At 44.3% G+C, this 18,056-nt stretch overlaps 1 protein-coding gene across 1 annotated transcript in view; it reads left to right on the forward strand.

Moving 5' to 3' along the window:
• Positions 1–5,115, forward strand: part of LOC137533574 (meiotic recombination protein DMC1/LIM15 homolog) — a 603,524-nt gene extending 598,409 nt beyond the window's left edge. Inside the window, exon 8 of the mRNA XM_068254935.1 lies at positions 5,018–5,115. Coding sequence (XP_068111036.1) covers positions 5,018–5,115 — 98 coding nt within the window. The remainder of the gene's footprint in view (positions 1–5,017) is intronic.
• Positions 5,116–18,056: the final 12,941 nt, after the last annotated feature.

Consider the following 18,056-nt stretch of genomic DNA (forward strand, 5'->3'; position numbering starts at 1 on the left):
GGAAGGTTCCACCATAAACTGAGACTGAATTTCATCATCATGAGGGGAATGTACAGGTATATTTACTGAAACACACACTGACTCCCTAACTTCAATCTCACTGCACCCAGAATTCTGCGTAGCAGTCAAACTAGCTTGCAACTCCAAAACTGCAGAAAAACAGGTAAAAATAGCAGCAATACCTAGACGAGCCTCTAGGGGCAGTGCAGGAGATATTGTACAAGGCAATATTGACTCATCCAGAGTACAGGGTGGAGAGTCAGAACTTTCTTCAAAGCAAGAAAGGGACTCCCAAATGTCAGTGTGATTGGACATCATTTTGTTATTCATGGTACAGGGCAGGCTCAGAGAAACTTTCTCTGGACCCAGCAGAGCTGTTTCAGAGTCAGATTCGCAAAACCGAAGCGCTGTCTCACTCTTAGATTCGGCTAACAATTTCAAATCCGAGGAGCCAGAACGCAAAACCTGCGAATCAAAAATCGCTTTAGGTTGTGAAACTGACGCTTCCATAGCGCAAACCTCTGATCTGCGGAGCAGACTGCAAGGCATCTAGGACAGAAACACTGGAGCAACTGTCATTAGGCAACAGGCCTTCACAGGTGTGAACAGAATAAGACATAGATTCATTTGCAAAAGAAGTGGCGACAACAACAGAAGAAACTTTATTAGACACATTCATAATTTTCTTAAAGTTGCATAACTTAGGAATTTTCCCCATAGTAGGTTCATAAATGGACGATCTCAGAGAACCTGAGGGAAAATATCTGTCTTTCTTAGACAAAGGACCACACAGACCTTTTGCAGCCATATGTGCGGTGGCGACATCAGACCGCACTGGTTCAACTTCCACACAAGCAACTGCTCTGAACGACTTGCACTCAGGCTTCAAACACTCAGTTGCTTTGGGAAAGGAAATGCATTAAAAACTCACTTTCTTTAAATCCAGAGGATTGGAACAAACGTCCGTTGACAATGTGTTTTTACAAGAATTAGCAGATTGAAGCGCATGTAGTTCATCCAAAATCATTCTCCACACGTCAAACAGCGGAGTCACAAAGTCAGAGATACATTCACCAGTCTTGATTAAAGTGCACGCAGACTCAATGCACGCATACAAAACTGCTTCATTTTTAGAAAGGTAATGATTGCGAAACGATCTCCAATCACCTTCCAATTCATAGACCAGGAGCTTGATCTCCCATTTCTCAAACGGGCTCCCATGCACACTTAACAAAGGATGAACAATCATAGTGCACACAGTCTACAGATGGAACTGGAGCAGGAACAGAACGGGAAACTTTTACCTCTTTATTGGGATCAATTGATTGTATGGCAGACGATTTTGGATGAATTACACACACACCAAACATCACCAGATCCACAACACACTCATCACATTCATCAAAATCAATCAAAAGGTACATAGAGTCAAGACAATCATTCAAGACATCTTCGCTTTTTGCGATGTAAAAATCGCAAAAGGTTTTCCAATCAAAATCAAATTCTTCCACCAAGGCCCCGATTTCCCATGAGGCGAATGGTGGTTCAAACAACCCGGTATCTAAATAATCTCCATATGGGTGGGGATCAGGAACGAGAACAGATTTTTTAACTGCCTTAATATAGTGTGTGATCCTACCTATAATAGGATCCACATACGCTTTTGTCTCAGGCAATGACATCTGAAGCAAATCAAAGGTTCCCTCTGCCCTGGGAATTTTGGTTTGGCTGGTCATTCTGTAACGATTGTGGAATCGTCTCAGTGGTCAGCGCACCAGACGTGCGCTGACGCGGTGGATTTCCTCCACAAGCGTATAATTGAGGACACTCAGGCTAGGTGCCATGCACCCGCAGAGGGCAATTCCCACCGGCAGATGGCGCTGTGGAGTGCAGGCGAACACAGCCGCTGCACAGCCACAGATGCCAAATGGGAATTGTACAGATCCAGGACAAGGTACAATCAGGCAGGGCTGGATAGCCCACAAAGAACAGAGCAAAGGGACAGAACCAATGTGTGCCCACCAAACTAGTCGCCACCCAGCAACGGCGAACACACAACGGCGGAAACGAAGTAGGAAGCGCAATCGCAAGAATGGCGATTGCCAATAGCGACACAAGACTGAGCAGGACAGAGCACCAGGGTAGCAAAGGCACAGCAAATCATACAATGAGGAGATGCGGAAAATAACAAATGCTAACTGAATGCGTACCCCGCACTCATTCGCAACAGTGCACGCGTTCGTGCGCGGTCCCCACGTGATAAGCACAACAGGGACAAGCACACCTAACTAACCAACGACAGACAAACGTAAAACAGAGGATGCGAGTGCTTGCTTAACGGTTACCTCACCGAGCCTCCAGCAAGCGTCCGTAATAGACAAGACAGACACACGAAAACAGGAACAAGCGAGAGACAGGATCCACAGCACTAGCGCAAAGAGACTAGTGCGATCCAGAGAGGCAGAACAGAAGGATCCAAAGCACTAGTGCGAAGCGAGTGCGATCCAGGGACAGAGTAACAGAACAGAAGGATCCACAGCACTAGCGCAGGGTGCTAGTGCGATCCAGAGAGGCAGAACAGAAGGATCCACAGTACTAGCGAAAAGAGGCTAGCACGATCCAGGGAAACAGAACAGAAGGATCCACAGTACTAGCGAAAAGAGGCTAGCACGATCCAGGGAAACAGATCAGAAGGGGCTACCAGCAACAACCGCTGTTCCGGTTAGCACCCAGACACACAGAACGACTTCCTATCGACCACCGCTGGGACAGGACAGTCGCAACAGACGAACAAACAGATAAGCAATCCTGACGGCACTAAAGAAACTGCCTAGTGCAGTCCTCAGAATTACTCCAAGATAACTTCAACAAGAAGTAGCATGGCTGACACTCTCTAGGATTGTTTACTACAAACCCTGAAGGAATGACCAGCAAAGGACTGTGGGTAATCCCAACCTTTATACTGCCAGTCATCACAGGAGGCAGGTAGGGGATTTGCATAACGAATGTATGCAAATTGCTCAGCAGCAAGCTGCAGAACTGACAAAAGGTCTCTCTAAAGAGACCTGCAGAATGCAGACGTGAACAGTGGTGAAAAAGCTGCCTGCCTGCACAGGCAGCTGAGCAAATCATCACATGTACCAAATTTTCTGTGTACCAAATAAGAGTCATGTAAACTGGGGAATGATAATTTAGCAACAAGAAAAGTAATAGTGATTTTAACTTATGGATTGCCTGATTAGCATCCTTATTACTTGTTTACCAGATAAAAAATAAAGATTTGATTTTTGATTTTATGCCCGACAGTTACTCTTTAAAGCACTTTATGCCTTCAGTTTAGGAATGTAATGTGATTTCTGCCCTTTAGGCGTTATAACCCTACTCTGCGTCAAATACATAATTTTCTGAGGGACTTTTGGCATGTATTCCACTCCAGAATGCTCCCCTCCAGGTGTTAGACCTCATGAAACAACTTTTTCATCACTTTTGTGGCCAGAAATAGTCCCTGTATGTTTTAAAATTTGCCTGCCCATTGAAGTCTATGGCGGTTTGCCCGGTTCGCGCAAACTCAAACTTTTGAGGAAGATCGCGTCGGGTCATCTCTAAAACTATCATCCTCTTGTCGCCTCCACCTAATAAACATCTCCCACATCCACCCTTTTTTAACACAGGACACTACCAAACTTCTGGTGCATGCCCTGATTATTTCCCGACTAGACTATTGCAACTCTGTGTTCTACGGCCTCCCTGCCAACCGTTTAGCCCCGCTACAGTCCATCATGAACTCTGTTGCATGACTCATCCACCTCTCCTGCTGCACGACTCATCCACCTCTCCTCCCACTTCTCCAGCCCAATCCCCCTCTGTCAGTCCCTTCACTGGCTGTCTGGTACACAAAGGATACAATTTAAAATTCTTACTCTTGCCTACAAAGCTCTCCACAACATAGCTCCTTCCTATGTTAATCAACTAATTTCCAGATGCCATCCTACACGCAATCTCCACTCTGCTAAAGATATCCTTCTGTCTTCTTCCCTGATCACCTCTTCCCACTCCCGCTTACAAGACTTCTCTCGAACCTCTCCCCTCCTCTGGAACACTCTCCCTCAACACATCCGCCACTCATCCACACTTACGATTTTTAGGCGCAATCTGAAAATTCACCTCTTCAGGCAAGCATACTCCCCTACCTAGGACACTGCCTACTAATCACCATTTCTACCACTCTACACACAGCTTCCCTTTACCTACTGTCCTATACCTTAAATGTTTAGACTGTAAGGCCTTTTGGCCAGGGCTCTCTTACCCTTTTGTCTCACAATGCTGTGTAATGGGTGTACATACTGTACCTTCCACCCCTGTGTAAAATATGTAGTTAATTTGTTCACTGCTTTAGCTTTTATACCCTCTTGCCTTGCATTAGCTGTTGTATTGTATACTTTGTATTGTACAGCGCCACGGAAGATGCTGGCGCTATATAAATCAATAATAATAATAATCTCATCCTTATAAAACCTACTGTTTAACGTTAGTGAAGATGTCAAGTTACCATATACGACAGTCTGGGAATGAGAAATGGGCCTCTAAATTACAGCAACACAATGAAAATCTTGTTTAAAATCCAAGGCTTGCATAGTTAATCCAATACTTTCAAATACACCCCCATCAAATGTAATGTTTCATTGGTACTATACACCTGCCAGACTGCATAGCTTCTACCTCATAGTCTAATAGTAATAATATTAATAATAATAGTCATAGGGAAGATTGGGACTGCCTGTATAACAAAATAATTGTAGTCACAGTTCTACTTTAATTGTCATGAATTTGGGACTTATTTCAGCTCCACTGCTCTTAGACACAGGCCTATCATATCTGATTTGAGTTATGGCGCTGTTAATACTGTATTGCTTTGTTTGGTTTGACATGTCTAATTATATATATATATATATATATATATATATATATATATATATATATATATATATATTTATTTTTTTTTCTTTTTTCTTTTTAGTTACTGCTCAGCTCTCTGGACACAATGGATATTCTGGAGGTAAAGTAATATTTTTGGATACCGAAAACACATTGTATCCTTTACAGTCGTGTACATAAGGTCTTGATTTGTTTCTGTATGCTGTCATATTCCAAGGCATTTATGACTTGTCATTACCTTATCTCTGCTAACAACCCTTCAGCAATAGCTCAGACATAAGGGCAAGCAGGTTTAAATTAGTCTCCAACTTATGTGTTTGCAATTTCCCTTTGCCTGAAAGCAATTCATGATGTTCAGCTTAGTATTAATACTCAGTTTGTGTAACGATCGGTGTAACACAGAGAGGGTCTGATTACCGGTGATCTGCAGTATCACCGAGAATGCAGAATATACCCGATTATTGATGATCTGCAGTATCACCGATAATCAGATATATCTACTAACCTCTGGACACCTGAGAAATGAGAGTGTTTGGTGCAACAGTAATACTGCACCTCAGGAGGAGGTACAGAAGCAGTAAGGAGTACTGCACAGAAGTATGTTCCTTCCGTAGTCCTAGACTCTCCCGGGGGAGGAGCTAGACTGAGAGTAGGAAGGACAGAGCGTGAGTGACACCAATGAGGGGGTGTCACTAACAGGTCTGGGAACTGCCTCTAACAGTAAGGCCAGTTCTCGAGGTCGGACAAGCCAGGTCGTTAACACACAGACAGATAAGGTACAGGATCAGAAGACGGTAACGTAATCCAATAGACAGGTAACAGGCAACGGTAATCAGAGGTAGCGAGGTACAGAGTCAGAAGGCAAATACAGAGTTCAGGTATGAGCAGAGTTTGGCATCAGGATATCAGAAATTAGCAAGGTACAGAATCAGAATTCAGGAGGATTGCTGAAGAGATAGGAGCGGCTGGGCACATCCAGTAAAACAGACCTTTATTGAAGATTTGATTAAAAGTTCAGCACATACACACAGGCAAAAGTCAGCTGGGAGAGAGAGGATTAAGCATGCAAGAGATTGTCGACCGCTGTTTCGCACTCCTCAAAAGAGTGCTTCCTCAGGACACTGACCCCCTCAAAAACACCCCTTAAATACAACACTGTACTTACGAGTGGGCGGCTGGACGGAGGAGGACGCCATGCGAAGCGCATCCGCAGACACCGCATTCAAAACTTCCGGGACGCTGACTGCGTTCCACCAGGCGGAAGCCGCTTACCGGAAGTGGTCATCTCCTTTGTGTCAGTCTTAAGGTAACGTACGCCATGAGCGCTGCGCTTCATGGGACGTAAACAGCTGACAACTAAGTCAACCCCTCCCACCAGTACCCAAGACTAGTCTAGTCCACACCCTAAATTCCTCAGTGTATTGGGACCAGCGTCACCAACGTGACGTCTCCTCAAGACAACAGGGGAGCGATGTAGCGTCCCTAACAACCCATTCGGCTAAACAAGTAGCCTGAATGGCAAACACTGCAATAAGGGCAACGGGTACCTATTTGATTACAGGAGACCGGGGGTACAAATTTAAGAAAATAAAAGGGGGATGAACTAAGTGGCAGCTGAGCCTATACTGAGTTCAAGTATATATTAAATATTTTGACACATTTATAGTGCTACCTGACCACAGGAGACGATACCATTAGCAGATGAAGCTTCAAGGCGCCCTCCTCCCCTCACGCCGACCTAAACCAGAGAAGGGGGGGAGAGAAAAAACAAGGGGAGAGAAAAAGAATTATATTACAGAATAGATTTTTGATTATATAAAAAAGTTAAAATAACAATCCAACATCATCAATTACAAAAACACTGCTAAATCATTACGTTCATTAAGCCCCATAGGGCCTACCGCCTCAAAAAAGGAGATCCAATAACTCTCTCTTTGCTGTAGCTTTTTTATCCAATTTCCACCCCGTGAGTCATTTTTTACCACTTCCAACCCAAAAAATTTTAACTGGGAAGAATCACCTGCATGGACAGAGTTCATGTGTTCCATGACCCTAGGGCTACCCTTGGCTCTCGGGCTGCCCAGGGATCTACAATGCTCTTGATATCTGTCCTGCATCATCCGCGTTGATAAACCAACATAGATGAATTGGCACGGGCAGATCAATGCATACACAATCCCTTTTGTTTTACAGTTGATAAATTCTCTAAATTTGACTGTTTTCCCAAATCTATGGAATTCCCTCCCGACGACCAGAAAATTGCAACAAGAACAAGAATTGCATCTGTAATTGCCAGGGATTCTGTTCCTACCTAGCCAATTCCGAGTATTATGACTGACAAACTCACTGCGGGAAAGTTGATCCTTTAAATTAGGGACCTTTTTATAGGAAATACATGGGTTCTGGCGGCATTTATCAGCTAGCAATTTATCCTCCTGCAAGATCCACCAATTATTGGTAATTGCTTTTTTGATTTTATCAAACATCGGGGAGTATGTGAAGTGCATGAAAAATCTATCCTGTTGCTTTTTCACCTTTGGAATCATTAATGACTCCTTGTTCTTATTGGCAGCTCTCTGGAAGGCCTCCTTAATGACCCCATCTTTGTAGCCTCTGGCACGTAGCCTTTCTCTAAGTGACTCAGCCTGATCTAGGAAGTCCTCCATAGTAGTTGCATTCCTCCTGAGACGGAGGAATTGGCTAAAGGGAAGAGATCTAATAGTGGAGGGGGGATGATAGCTGGAAGCATGTAAGATAGAGTTAACCGCTGTGGGCTTCCTGTAAGTATTTGTGACCAGGGACCCTCTACTGGCATCAATTTTAAGATCCAGAAACTCAACCACCTGATCCCCCCAAGTAGACGTAAAGGCCATGTTTACACTATTCACATTGATGTCTGCCATAAATTGTACAAAGGACTCCCGATCACCATCCCACACCACCAAGATGTCATCAATAAAGCGGATCCAGAGTTTGATCCTCCTCAGGAATGCGTTCCCCATGGCAAAGATGTGGTTGGCCTCCTAGTGGCCCATGAAGAGGCCGGTATAGGTGGGGGCCACCGGGCTCCCCATTGCCGTGCCGACCTCCTGCCGGAACCACTGGCGGTCAAACAGGAACGCATTCCTGGTGAGGACAAACTCCAGACCCGCCAGGAGGAACCTCTGTTCATTCTCCTGATACTGCAGAGCTGGCAAGAACTTGGCTATAGCCTGGAGACCATCACTATGACAGATTCTGCTGTAAAGTGAGACAACATCTATGGTTGCCAGATGAAAAGAAGGCTGCCATTCAAAAGCATTTAGGATGTTAAGTACTTCAACTGTATCGCCTACATAGGCTGGTAGTGATCTCAAAAGGGGTCTAAACTTAAAGTCCAGAAATTGCGAGAGGGATTCTGTAAGGGAGCCAATAGCCGAAACTATTGGTCTCCCTGGGGGATTTTCTGCAGATTTGTGAATTTTTGGAATGGTGTACCACACAGGGCTCCTCGGATATTCCGGTACCAATTTGTTTGCTAAGGCTCTATCCAACAGGCCCTCAGCCACAGCCCTAGACAGTAAACTTTTCAATTCCATGCTATAAGCTGTGGTCGGGTCACAAGGCAGTTTAGTATAGGTAGATCGATCTTGCAGTTGTCTTAGGCATTCAGCCTGATAATCCCTTGTGGCCAAAACAACTACACCCCCTCCTTTGTCCGCTTCCCTAATTGTAAGTTCGTTATTGGTCTTCAACCACTTCAAAGCTTTAATTTCCAATGAGGACAAATTCTTGGGTGCAACAGGGTAGATAAGAGCTTTGCATTCTTCCATCACACTTTTGACAAATAATTCTACAGAACCCCCTGGTATAGCTGGAGGGTTGAAAGTGGATCGGGAACCAATGGTAAACGGGACAGGGCGATTGGTATCAACTTGATTGGAGCCAACTTCACCCGTCAGTTCGCATAAGTCCTGTAAGGCTTTTGTATCCCAGTAGTTCCAACAATCTCCCAATAGGGGAGGCATCAGAGATCGCCTGGACTATGAACAGGATAAGGTGTTCTCGTGGAGAAATGGCTATAGAAATGGCAATGAGGGAAATAAAAAAAGACACAGGAGATGGAGACGCAACTCCAAGAATAAGGGGTCGTCAGATCCTGACACATCAGTAGGTTCGTCTGGTGGTGCTCTTGCCTCAGGTAGAGACACTAATAGCTCCTCTGACGATGAACGCCCTTTGGGAGAAGGAAGATCAGGAGGGGCAAGAGGAGGTGCAAAGGGCATATTGAAACAGATCACCTGGAACAGAGACCAGCTCAGGAGATCAGAACGCAACCGGAAGAAATAAAGGTGTACAACCTTTCTGATGTCTCGTTGGACCCCGCCTGTCTCTCCTTGCTAGCCAAAGGCATGACATTTTGTCCAACTGCTTCTTTTGATATCATCAAATTTGAGCAAGAATTGTTCTTTAACTCTAGAAATATTCCCTATAGTTTCGCTCAGTCCCTTGATCCTTACATCCAGATTCCAGGGGCCAATCAAATATTGCACCTTAATGAACAGAGGATATATATAGTGTAATATGTTCTGACAAAAAAGATTAGCACCCTTTTAGTGACAGTCACACTCTGGGAGCAGTGTATATGTATAAATCAAGGTTAGATGCCCGACACCACCTATATCAAGCACTCCCCCCCTAGTTATCCCTGCTCACCAGCAGCAAAACACAGCAGGTATCACATCCAGTTCACCACACTGCTAAATGCTCAATGTTGCCGTCATCAAGGTTAATATGCTTTGGACATAATCTAGGGCTCAAACAAGAAGGATCATGTGTAAAACCGTATTATTTAATACAACTTTTAAAACCAGTAATGCCCGTACATGAGAAAACAAGTAAACAGCATAAATATCACCATCTCTGGATCAGGAAGATAGCAGCGTCCCACATCCCCTCTCCGTATGCTCCTCTTGGTGTGTAAGCCTTGGCTCCGCCCTACCGGTTTCGTCATACAATGACTCATCAGGGGCTAAAGGTCATATCCCACACCAAGCTTATAAGGCCCTCCACGCCGCCCTATCCACGCCCCGCATCAGCGAGCGCAATGATCTACAGCGGCGTCTTCACTCCGTCATCCCCGGCCCTCCCATTCTCGCGATGGATACCTAAGCGTACGTTATTGCGTACGACGCATGAAAGCCGCTGCGTGCCACCATGCGTTCCATACGCACTTCCCCTGTGCGGACACGTCTGCGCCCGTCCGGACACAGACACCTCCACACAAACAGTTCCGCACGCCATATCTTCTCCTATACAGCCTGATGGCGTTACAACCTATGGAAAATAAAAACACCAAAACCCTCCCCCTCCCACTGTAGCCACCCCAATCACATATCAACTAGCCTATCACAACATAGATCACTCCTGCAGCCCTATATGCTTTAGGTCACAATTATACAGTGATTATTTCTTCCCCCAAACATTTCAATAACATATTTATTAGTATAAATTTTACGTGCAACATTTCCATAATAAACAATCCCATAATCAAACACTCATAATAAGCATTAATAATCAATCTTAACTCTAATACCTTTGTATCATATTTACAGTGCCCCATATACACTTATATATAAATGTGATCATATATTAGACTCGGATCCTCCTACTAAAATTGTGACATCCCTAATGCAGACCCATTGTCTACTTCATAGCATATCTGTGCAAAGTTTTTGTGCATAGATCCATTATCTGCAAAACCACTCTCTACTTCATATTTCCACCCCCCCCCCCCCCTTTTTCTACTCCCTGTGCAATTTTAGTGCATAGATCATCTATTAATTCCTCATTCCTAAAGATGGCTCATAGCCAATTAGCTTCATAAAGTGCATACCATATCCTAACTACACCCCCTATACAGTGCTGTTAATCATTATTCAAAAAGCAATTGATGTCAATATCTATATTTAAACCGTCAGGTTTCAATGTTTGCAAGTTATATATCCATCTTGTTTCTGCCTTACTTATTTCACGCAATTTGTGACTCCCCCTCCAATTGGGGTTCAATTTTTCAATCCCACAAAATTTCATTTTTGCTGGATTGCACTGATGACTTAATTTGAAATGTGAGGATACACTGTGATTATCATGGCCTTTCGAAATTTTATATATATGTTCATTTATTCTTTTCTTAAGTGTGCGTGTGGTTCGCCCCACATATTGGTATCCACATTCGCACCACATCAAATATACCACATGATTACTCTGGCATGTTATAAAGTCCCTTATTTTAAACGTCATCCCATTTGCCTTAGATTGAAATTCCTTAGTTTTAACTGCAAGTCCAAACTCGCAGCCCCTACAATCTCTGCAGGGAAAGAATCCATCACTTTGCCAATGATTCCTCTTTTTAGATTCTGGAGGGTTGACACAACTTGGGACCAGAGCATCCCTCAAATTTGGGGCTCTTCTATAGATAAACTTAGGGCTTGGAGGTAAAATTCTACTGATCACCGGGTCACTGATCAGTATTTTCCAGTTCTTTTTTATAATACGCTCAACTTTTTTATATTGTTTCGAGTAACTTGATATAAATGCCAACTGGAATTCGCCTTGTTTGTCCCCTCCACTCCTAGTTTTTAGGAGATCTTTTCTCTCCATATTTTGGACTTCCTGTATCACTTTGTCCAGTCCCTCTCCACGATATCCCTTTTCGATGAACCTATACTTAATTACATCTGTTTGTCTTTGGTAATCCTGTATGTTAGTGCAATTCCGCCTCACCCTCATCATTTGGCCTTTTGGTATTCCTCTTATCCAGGTTGGGTGATGGCAGCTCGTTACAGGGATATACCCGTTTCTGTCTGTTTGTTTGAAAAAACATCGGGTAATTACATCATTTCCTTCCTTTCGAAGCTCCAGATCTAGGAAGTGAATGCTTTCTGGGCTCATTTCTACCGTTAATTTAATATTTGGAACCAGATTATTTACAACCCCTATGAACTCCTCAAAGGGTCCCAGTTCACCCGTCCAAAATATCAATAGGTCATCAATGAACCGTTTCCATAGGGTGATGTTCTCCCCTCCTTTTGTTATAGCCACCTCTTCCCATTTGGCCATATATAGATTAGCCAAGGATGGCGCATACGATGCCCCCATCGCACATCCATACCTCTGCCTAAAGTACATGTTTTTGTACCAGGAGTGCTTGATATAGGTGGTGTCGGGCATCTAACCTTGATTTATACATATACACTGCTCCCAGAGTGTGACTGTCACTAAAAGGGTGCTAATCTTTTTTGTCAGAACATATTACACTATATATATCCTCTGTTCATTAAGGTGCAATATTTGATTGGCCCCTGGAATCTGGATGTAAGGATCAAGGGACTGAGCGCAACTATAGGGAATATTGAAGTATATGGACGTGGTTGTCTAAATAGTGCGCACCACCTGAGACTTGAACTATTGGATTGTGTAACAGCTTTTTGTCCGAAAGGATTGTGAAGCGCAGCCTAAGGGTACTGGTATTTATTTTATTTAACTCTAGAAAACTCGCCCTCCATAGGTTCTTTCAGAACCAAAAGAAGCCTCTGACTGAGATCCCCCCGAGCTTTATAACTGTGCCTCCCCTATTGGGAGATTGTTGGAACTACTGGGATACAAAAGCCTTACAGGACTTATGCGAACTGATGGGTGAAGTTGGCTCCAATCAAGTTGATACCAATCGCCCTGTCCCGTTTACCATTGGTTCCCGATCCACTTTCAACCCTCCAGCTATACCAGGGGGTTCTGTAGAATTATGTGTCAAAAGTGTGATGGAAGAATGCAAAGCTCTTATCTACCCTGTTCCACCCAAGAATTTGTCCTCATTGGAAATTAAAGCTTTGAAGTGGTTGAAGACCAATAAAGAACTTACAATTAGGGAAGCGGACAAAGGAGGGGGTGTAGTTGTTTTGGCCACAAGGGATTATCAGGCTGAATGCCTAAGACAACTGCAAGATCGATCTACCTATACTAAACTGCCTTGTGACCCGACCACAGCTTATAGCATGGAATTGAAAAGTTTACTGTCTAGGGCTGTGGCTGAGGGCCTGTTGGATAGAGCCTTAGCAAACAAATTGGTACCGGAATATCCGAGGAGCCCTGTGTGGTACACCATTCCAAAAATTCACAAATCTGCAGAAAATCCCCCAGGGAGACCAATAGTTTCGGCTATTGGCTCCCTTACAGAATCCCTCTCGCAATTTCTGGACTTTAAGTTTAGACCCCTTTTGAGATCACTACCAGCCTATGTAGGCGATACAGTTGAAGTACTTAACATCCTAAATGCTTTTGAATGGCAGCCTTCTTTTCATCTGGCAACCATAGATGTTGTCTCACTTTACAGCAGAATCTGTCATAGTGATGGTCTCCAGGCTATAGCCAAGTTCTTGCCAGCTCTGCAGTATCAGGAGAATGAACAGAGGTTCCTCCTGGCGGGTCTGGAGTTTGTCCTCACCAGGAATGCGTTCCTGTTTGACCGCCAGTGGTTCCGGCAGGAGGTCGGCACGGCAATGGGGAGCCTGGTGGCCCCCACCTATGCCGGCCTCTTCATGGGCCACTAGGAGGCCAACCACATCTTTGCCATGGGGAACACGTTCCTGGGGAGGATCAAACTCTGGATCCGCTTTATTGATGACATCTTGGTGGTGTGGGATGGTGATCGGGAGTCCTTTGTACAATTTATGGCAGACATCAATGTGAATAGTGTAAACATGGCCTTTACGTCTACTTGGGGGGATCAGGTGGTTGAGTTTCTGGATCTTAAAATTGATGCCAGTAGATGGTCCCTGGTCACAAATACTTACAGGAAGCCCACAGCGGTTAACTCTATCTTACATGCTTCCAGCTATCATCCCCCCTCCACTATTAGATCTCTTCCCTTTAGCCAATTTCTCCGTCTCAGGAGGAATGCAACTACCATGGAGGACTTCCTAGATCAGGCTGAGTCACTTAGAGAAAGGCTACGTGCCAGAGGCTACAAAGATGGGGTCATTAAGGAGGCCTTCCAGAGAGCTGCCAATAAGAACAAGGAGTCATTAATGATTCCAAAGGTGAAAAAGCAACAGGATAGATTTTTCATGCACTTCACATACTCCCCGATGTTTGATAAAATCAAAAAAGCAATTACCAATAATTGGTGGATCTTGCAGGAGGATAAATTGCTAGCTGATAAATGCCGCCAGAACCCATGTATTTCTTATAAAAAGGTCCCTAATTTAAAGGATCAACTTTCCCGCAGTGAGTTTGTCAGTCATAATACTCGGAATTGGCTAGGTAGGAACAGAATCCCTGGCAATTACAGATGCAATTCTTGTTCTTGTTGCAATTTTCTGGTCGTCGGGAGGGAATTCCATAGATTTGGGAAAACAGTCAAATTTAGAGAATTTATCAACTGTAAAACAAAAGGGATTGTGTATGCATTGATCTGCCCGTGCCAATTCATCTATGTTGGTTTATCAACGCGGATGATGCAGGACAGATATCAAGAGCATTGTAGATCCCTGGGCAGCCTGCGAGCCAAGGGTAGCCCTAGGGTCATGGAACACATGAACTCTGTCCATGCAGGTGATTCTTCCCAGTTAAAATTTTTTGGGTTGGAAGTGGTAAAAAATGACTCACGGGGTGGAAATTGGATAAAAAAGCTACAGCAAAGAGAGAGTTATTGGTTCTCCTTTTTTGAGGCGGTAGGCCCTATGGGGCTTAATGAATGTAATGATTTAGCAGTGTTTTTGTAATTGATGATGTTGGATTGTTATTTTAACTTTTTTATATAATCAAAAATCTATTCTGTAATATAATTCTTTTTCTCTCCCCTTGTTTTTTCTCTCCCCCCCCTTCTCTGGTTTAGGTCGGCGTGAGGGGAGGAGGGCGCCTTGAAGCTTCATCTGCTAATGGTATCGTCTCCTGTGGTCAGGTAGCACTATAAATGTGTCAAAATATTTAATATATACTTGAACTCAGTATAGGCTCAGCTGCCACTTAGTTCATCCCCCTTTTATTTTCTTAAATTTGTACCCCCGGTCTCCTGTAATCAAATAGGTACCCGTTGCCCTTATTGCAGTGTTTGCCATTCAGGCTACTTGTTTAGCCGAATGGGTTGTTAGGGACGCTACATCGCTCCCCTGTTGTCTTGAGGAGACGTCACGTTGGTGACGCTGGTCCCAATACACTGAGGAATTTAGGGTGTGGACTAGACTAGTCTTGGGTACTGGTGGGAGGGGTTGACTTAGTTGTCAGCTGTTTACGTCCCATGAAGCGCAGCGCTCATGGCGTACGTTACCTTAAGACTGACACAAAGGAGATGACCACTTCCGGTCCGCGACTTCCGTCTGGTGGAACGCAGTCAGCGTCCCGGAAGTTTTGAATGCAGTGTCTGCGGATGCGCTTCGCATGGCGTCCTCCTCCGTCCAGCCGCCCACTCGTAAGTACAGTGTTGTATTTAAGGGGTGTTTTTGAGGGGGTCAGTGTCCTGAGGAAGCACTCTTTTGAGGAGTGCGAAACAGCTGTTGACAATCTCTTGCATGCTTAATCCTCTCTCTCCCAGCTGACTTTTGCCTGTGTGTATGTGCTGAACTTTTAATCAAATCTTCAATAAAGGTCTGTTTTACTGGATGTGCCCAGCCGCTCCTATCTCTTCAGCAACAAGCCGTGTGATATTGCTTTTTGGGCTTTGAGCACTCTGGAGTGACCTGGTTGGCGGTCCTGTGCACCTCCTTTCTACTTATTTGCAGAATTCAGGAGGATAGTCAGGCAGGCAAAAGGTCATAACAAATAATACAGTTCAATAATCCTAACGCTAAGGTGTTAGGTCCGTGATCGTCAACACCAGGGGTGGGCAGAAACTACGCATATGCGAATCTACGCAACGTATTTTACGCAATACGCATAGGCGTAGCATTTCGTATGCTTAGAACTACGCGTAGCAAAATACGCGTAGTCAGTTTTGTCGTTCCGTATTGATACGCTATATACGCACGCGATTGCGTACTTTGCGTAGCTTCGCATGCGTATTTTTAATGCGTAGTATACGCAGCCAGGCGTATACTACGCGTAAATCGAAGTTCACACTCTCACATATTTAACAATGCATTCGTAGCTTACGCCATAGGCGTAGCTTACGCTTACGCGTATTTTCATACGCGTAGTTTCACAAACAGACTATTTGGCCAATCAGGTAAAACTTTTGGTGGCTGCTACACTGTTAGCAACCAATAGAAATTTAGCCCACCCCTCAGTATAAAAGCTTTCTTCCAACAGGTCTGGTTTCAGTTTCTGGGTGTTATTGTGCTGTGTGCTGGCTTTGTGAGGACTCTGAGAAGAAACAGCTTACACAGGCTGCAGCCAGTGACATACACATCCACATTCCTTGCATTCTTTTGTTATTTTCCTTATTTCTAATCTGTGTTTTGGCTACCTAGCTACTAGTATTACTATTTAGTGTAAGGATTTCTGTGATTTAGTGTTAGGCAGCTACAGAAGATAGGAGGAGGACTGTGTATATAGCTATATAGTTCTATGCTGTGATCTGTAGTCCTATCATCCTTTTTTCATTTGTTTTCCTTATTTTAATTCCACTGTATTGTTGTATTCATTCCTGTCCTTTATTCATTCTGTTATTTTTCTTATTGTTATTCTGTTTTTGCTAGCCTAGCTAGCTAGTAGCTACTAGTCCTACTTTGTGTAAGGATTTCTGTGACTTAGTGTTAGGCAGCTACAGACGACTGTGTGTGTAGTTCCATGCTGTGATGTGTAGAGGAGAGTGGATTTAGTTACAGAAAGGAACTGTGTGGAAAGAAACATAAATTAAATAGCCATTTCATCCTTTTCTTTTTTTTTCCTTATTTTAATTTCCCTGTATTATTGTATTCATTCCTTTCCTTTATTCATTCTTTCTTTTATCTCACTTATTCAGCAAAATTTTTTTGACATTGTTCCCCTTCCACTATACTTCGATTAAAAATTTGAGACAAATAATAAACAATGTCCGGCAGAGGTGAAGCTCGCCGTGGTCGAGACAGTGCAGGCAAGGGTCCACCAGCAAAGTCAGCAGCTGGCAGGGGACACTCTGCACCAGGCAGGGGTCAGTCCACAGCAGTCCGGGGACAGACTTCTGCAGGCAGAACCAGAAGCCAAGTAGCAGCAAGTACTAGCCACTCAGCCACAGGTAGTGGACACTCAGTATCAGGCAGTGATGCATCAAATCCCAAAAGGAGGTCCAGTCTGATACGATCATATTTCACGTCACAGAAACCACGGGCTATTGTGCAGAGCCACACTGAAGCCATTGTGAACTGGGTGTCAGGAGACAGCCCTATTAGTCAGTCCTCACAAGCTGAGTTACAAAGTACCAGCAGTACCACCAGCAGCACTTCCATGCCTCCTCCAAAAGCTGCCCTTAACCCATGTGTCCTTCCCTTTGATGACACAATTTCAGCACTTGTTGATAAGGCTCTGCAGCAGTCAGACATCGATATGTCGCATGATGCCCAGACTTTTCTTTTGGATGATGATAATGTTGTTGAGGGGGGGGGGGGGGGTGCAGAAGTTGACATTCAAGCAGTGGAGGGTCAGGATGAGAACATTGAGGAGGTGGGCTATGAGGGAGGCAGCCACAGTGATGATTATGCTGACGATGACATGGATATCACCTATGAGCCTGAGCATGATGATGCCAGCTCAGATGAATCAGAGGCAAGCTGGCAGAGGAGGCAGCTTGGACATCGGCACACCAGGGGGCCTAGTGGCAACATGAGCTCCTCTGCTAGTGCAGTTCAAGGAAGGCAGGAGTTACAGTCACAGCCTCCAGCTGAAACTCCTATGTCCCGAACTGGAAGTGGTACAACTGCAACCTCAGGCATAAACACTTCTCGGAGGAAGGCTTCGGTTTGGAAGTACTTTACTGAGTCAACCAGTGATCCCTTAATAGTTGTGTGTAAGCTGTGCAGTGCCAGGCTGAGCCTAGGAAAAAAATTGAAAAGGTTGGGGACAGGTGCTCTGCACACACACCTAAAAAGTAACCACCAAAAGGAATATGGCAGTGTTAAAGGACCACAAAGCAGCACCATGCAGAGGACTATAGCACAGACCCGTCCACC

The sequence above is a fragment of the Hyperolius riggenbachi genome, chromosome 9 (genome assembly GCF_040937935.1).
Source record: "Hyperolius riggenbachi isolate aHypRig1 chromosome 9, aHypRig1.pri, whole genome shotgun sequence".
Taxonomy (NCBI): domain Eukaryota; kingdom Metazoa; phylum Chordata; class Amphibia; order Anura; family Hyperoliidae; genus Hyperolius; species Hyperolius riggenbachi.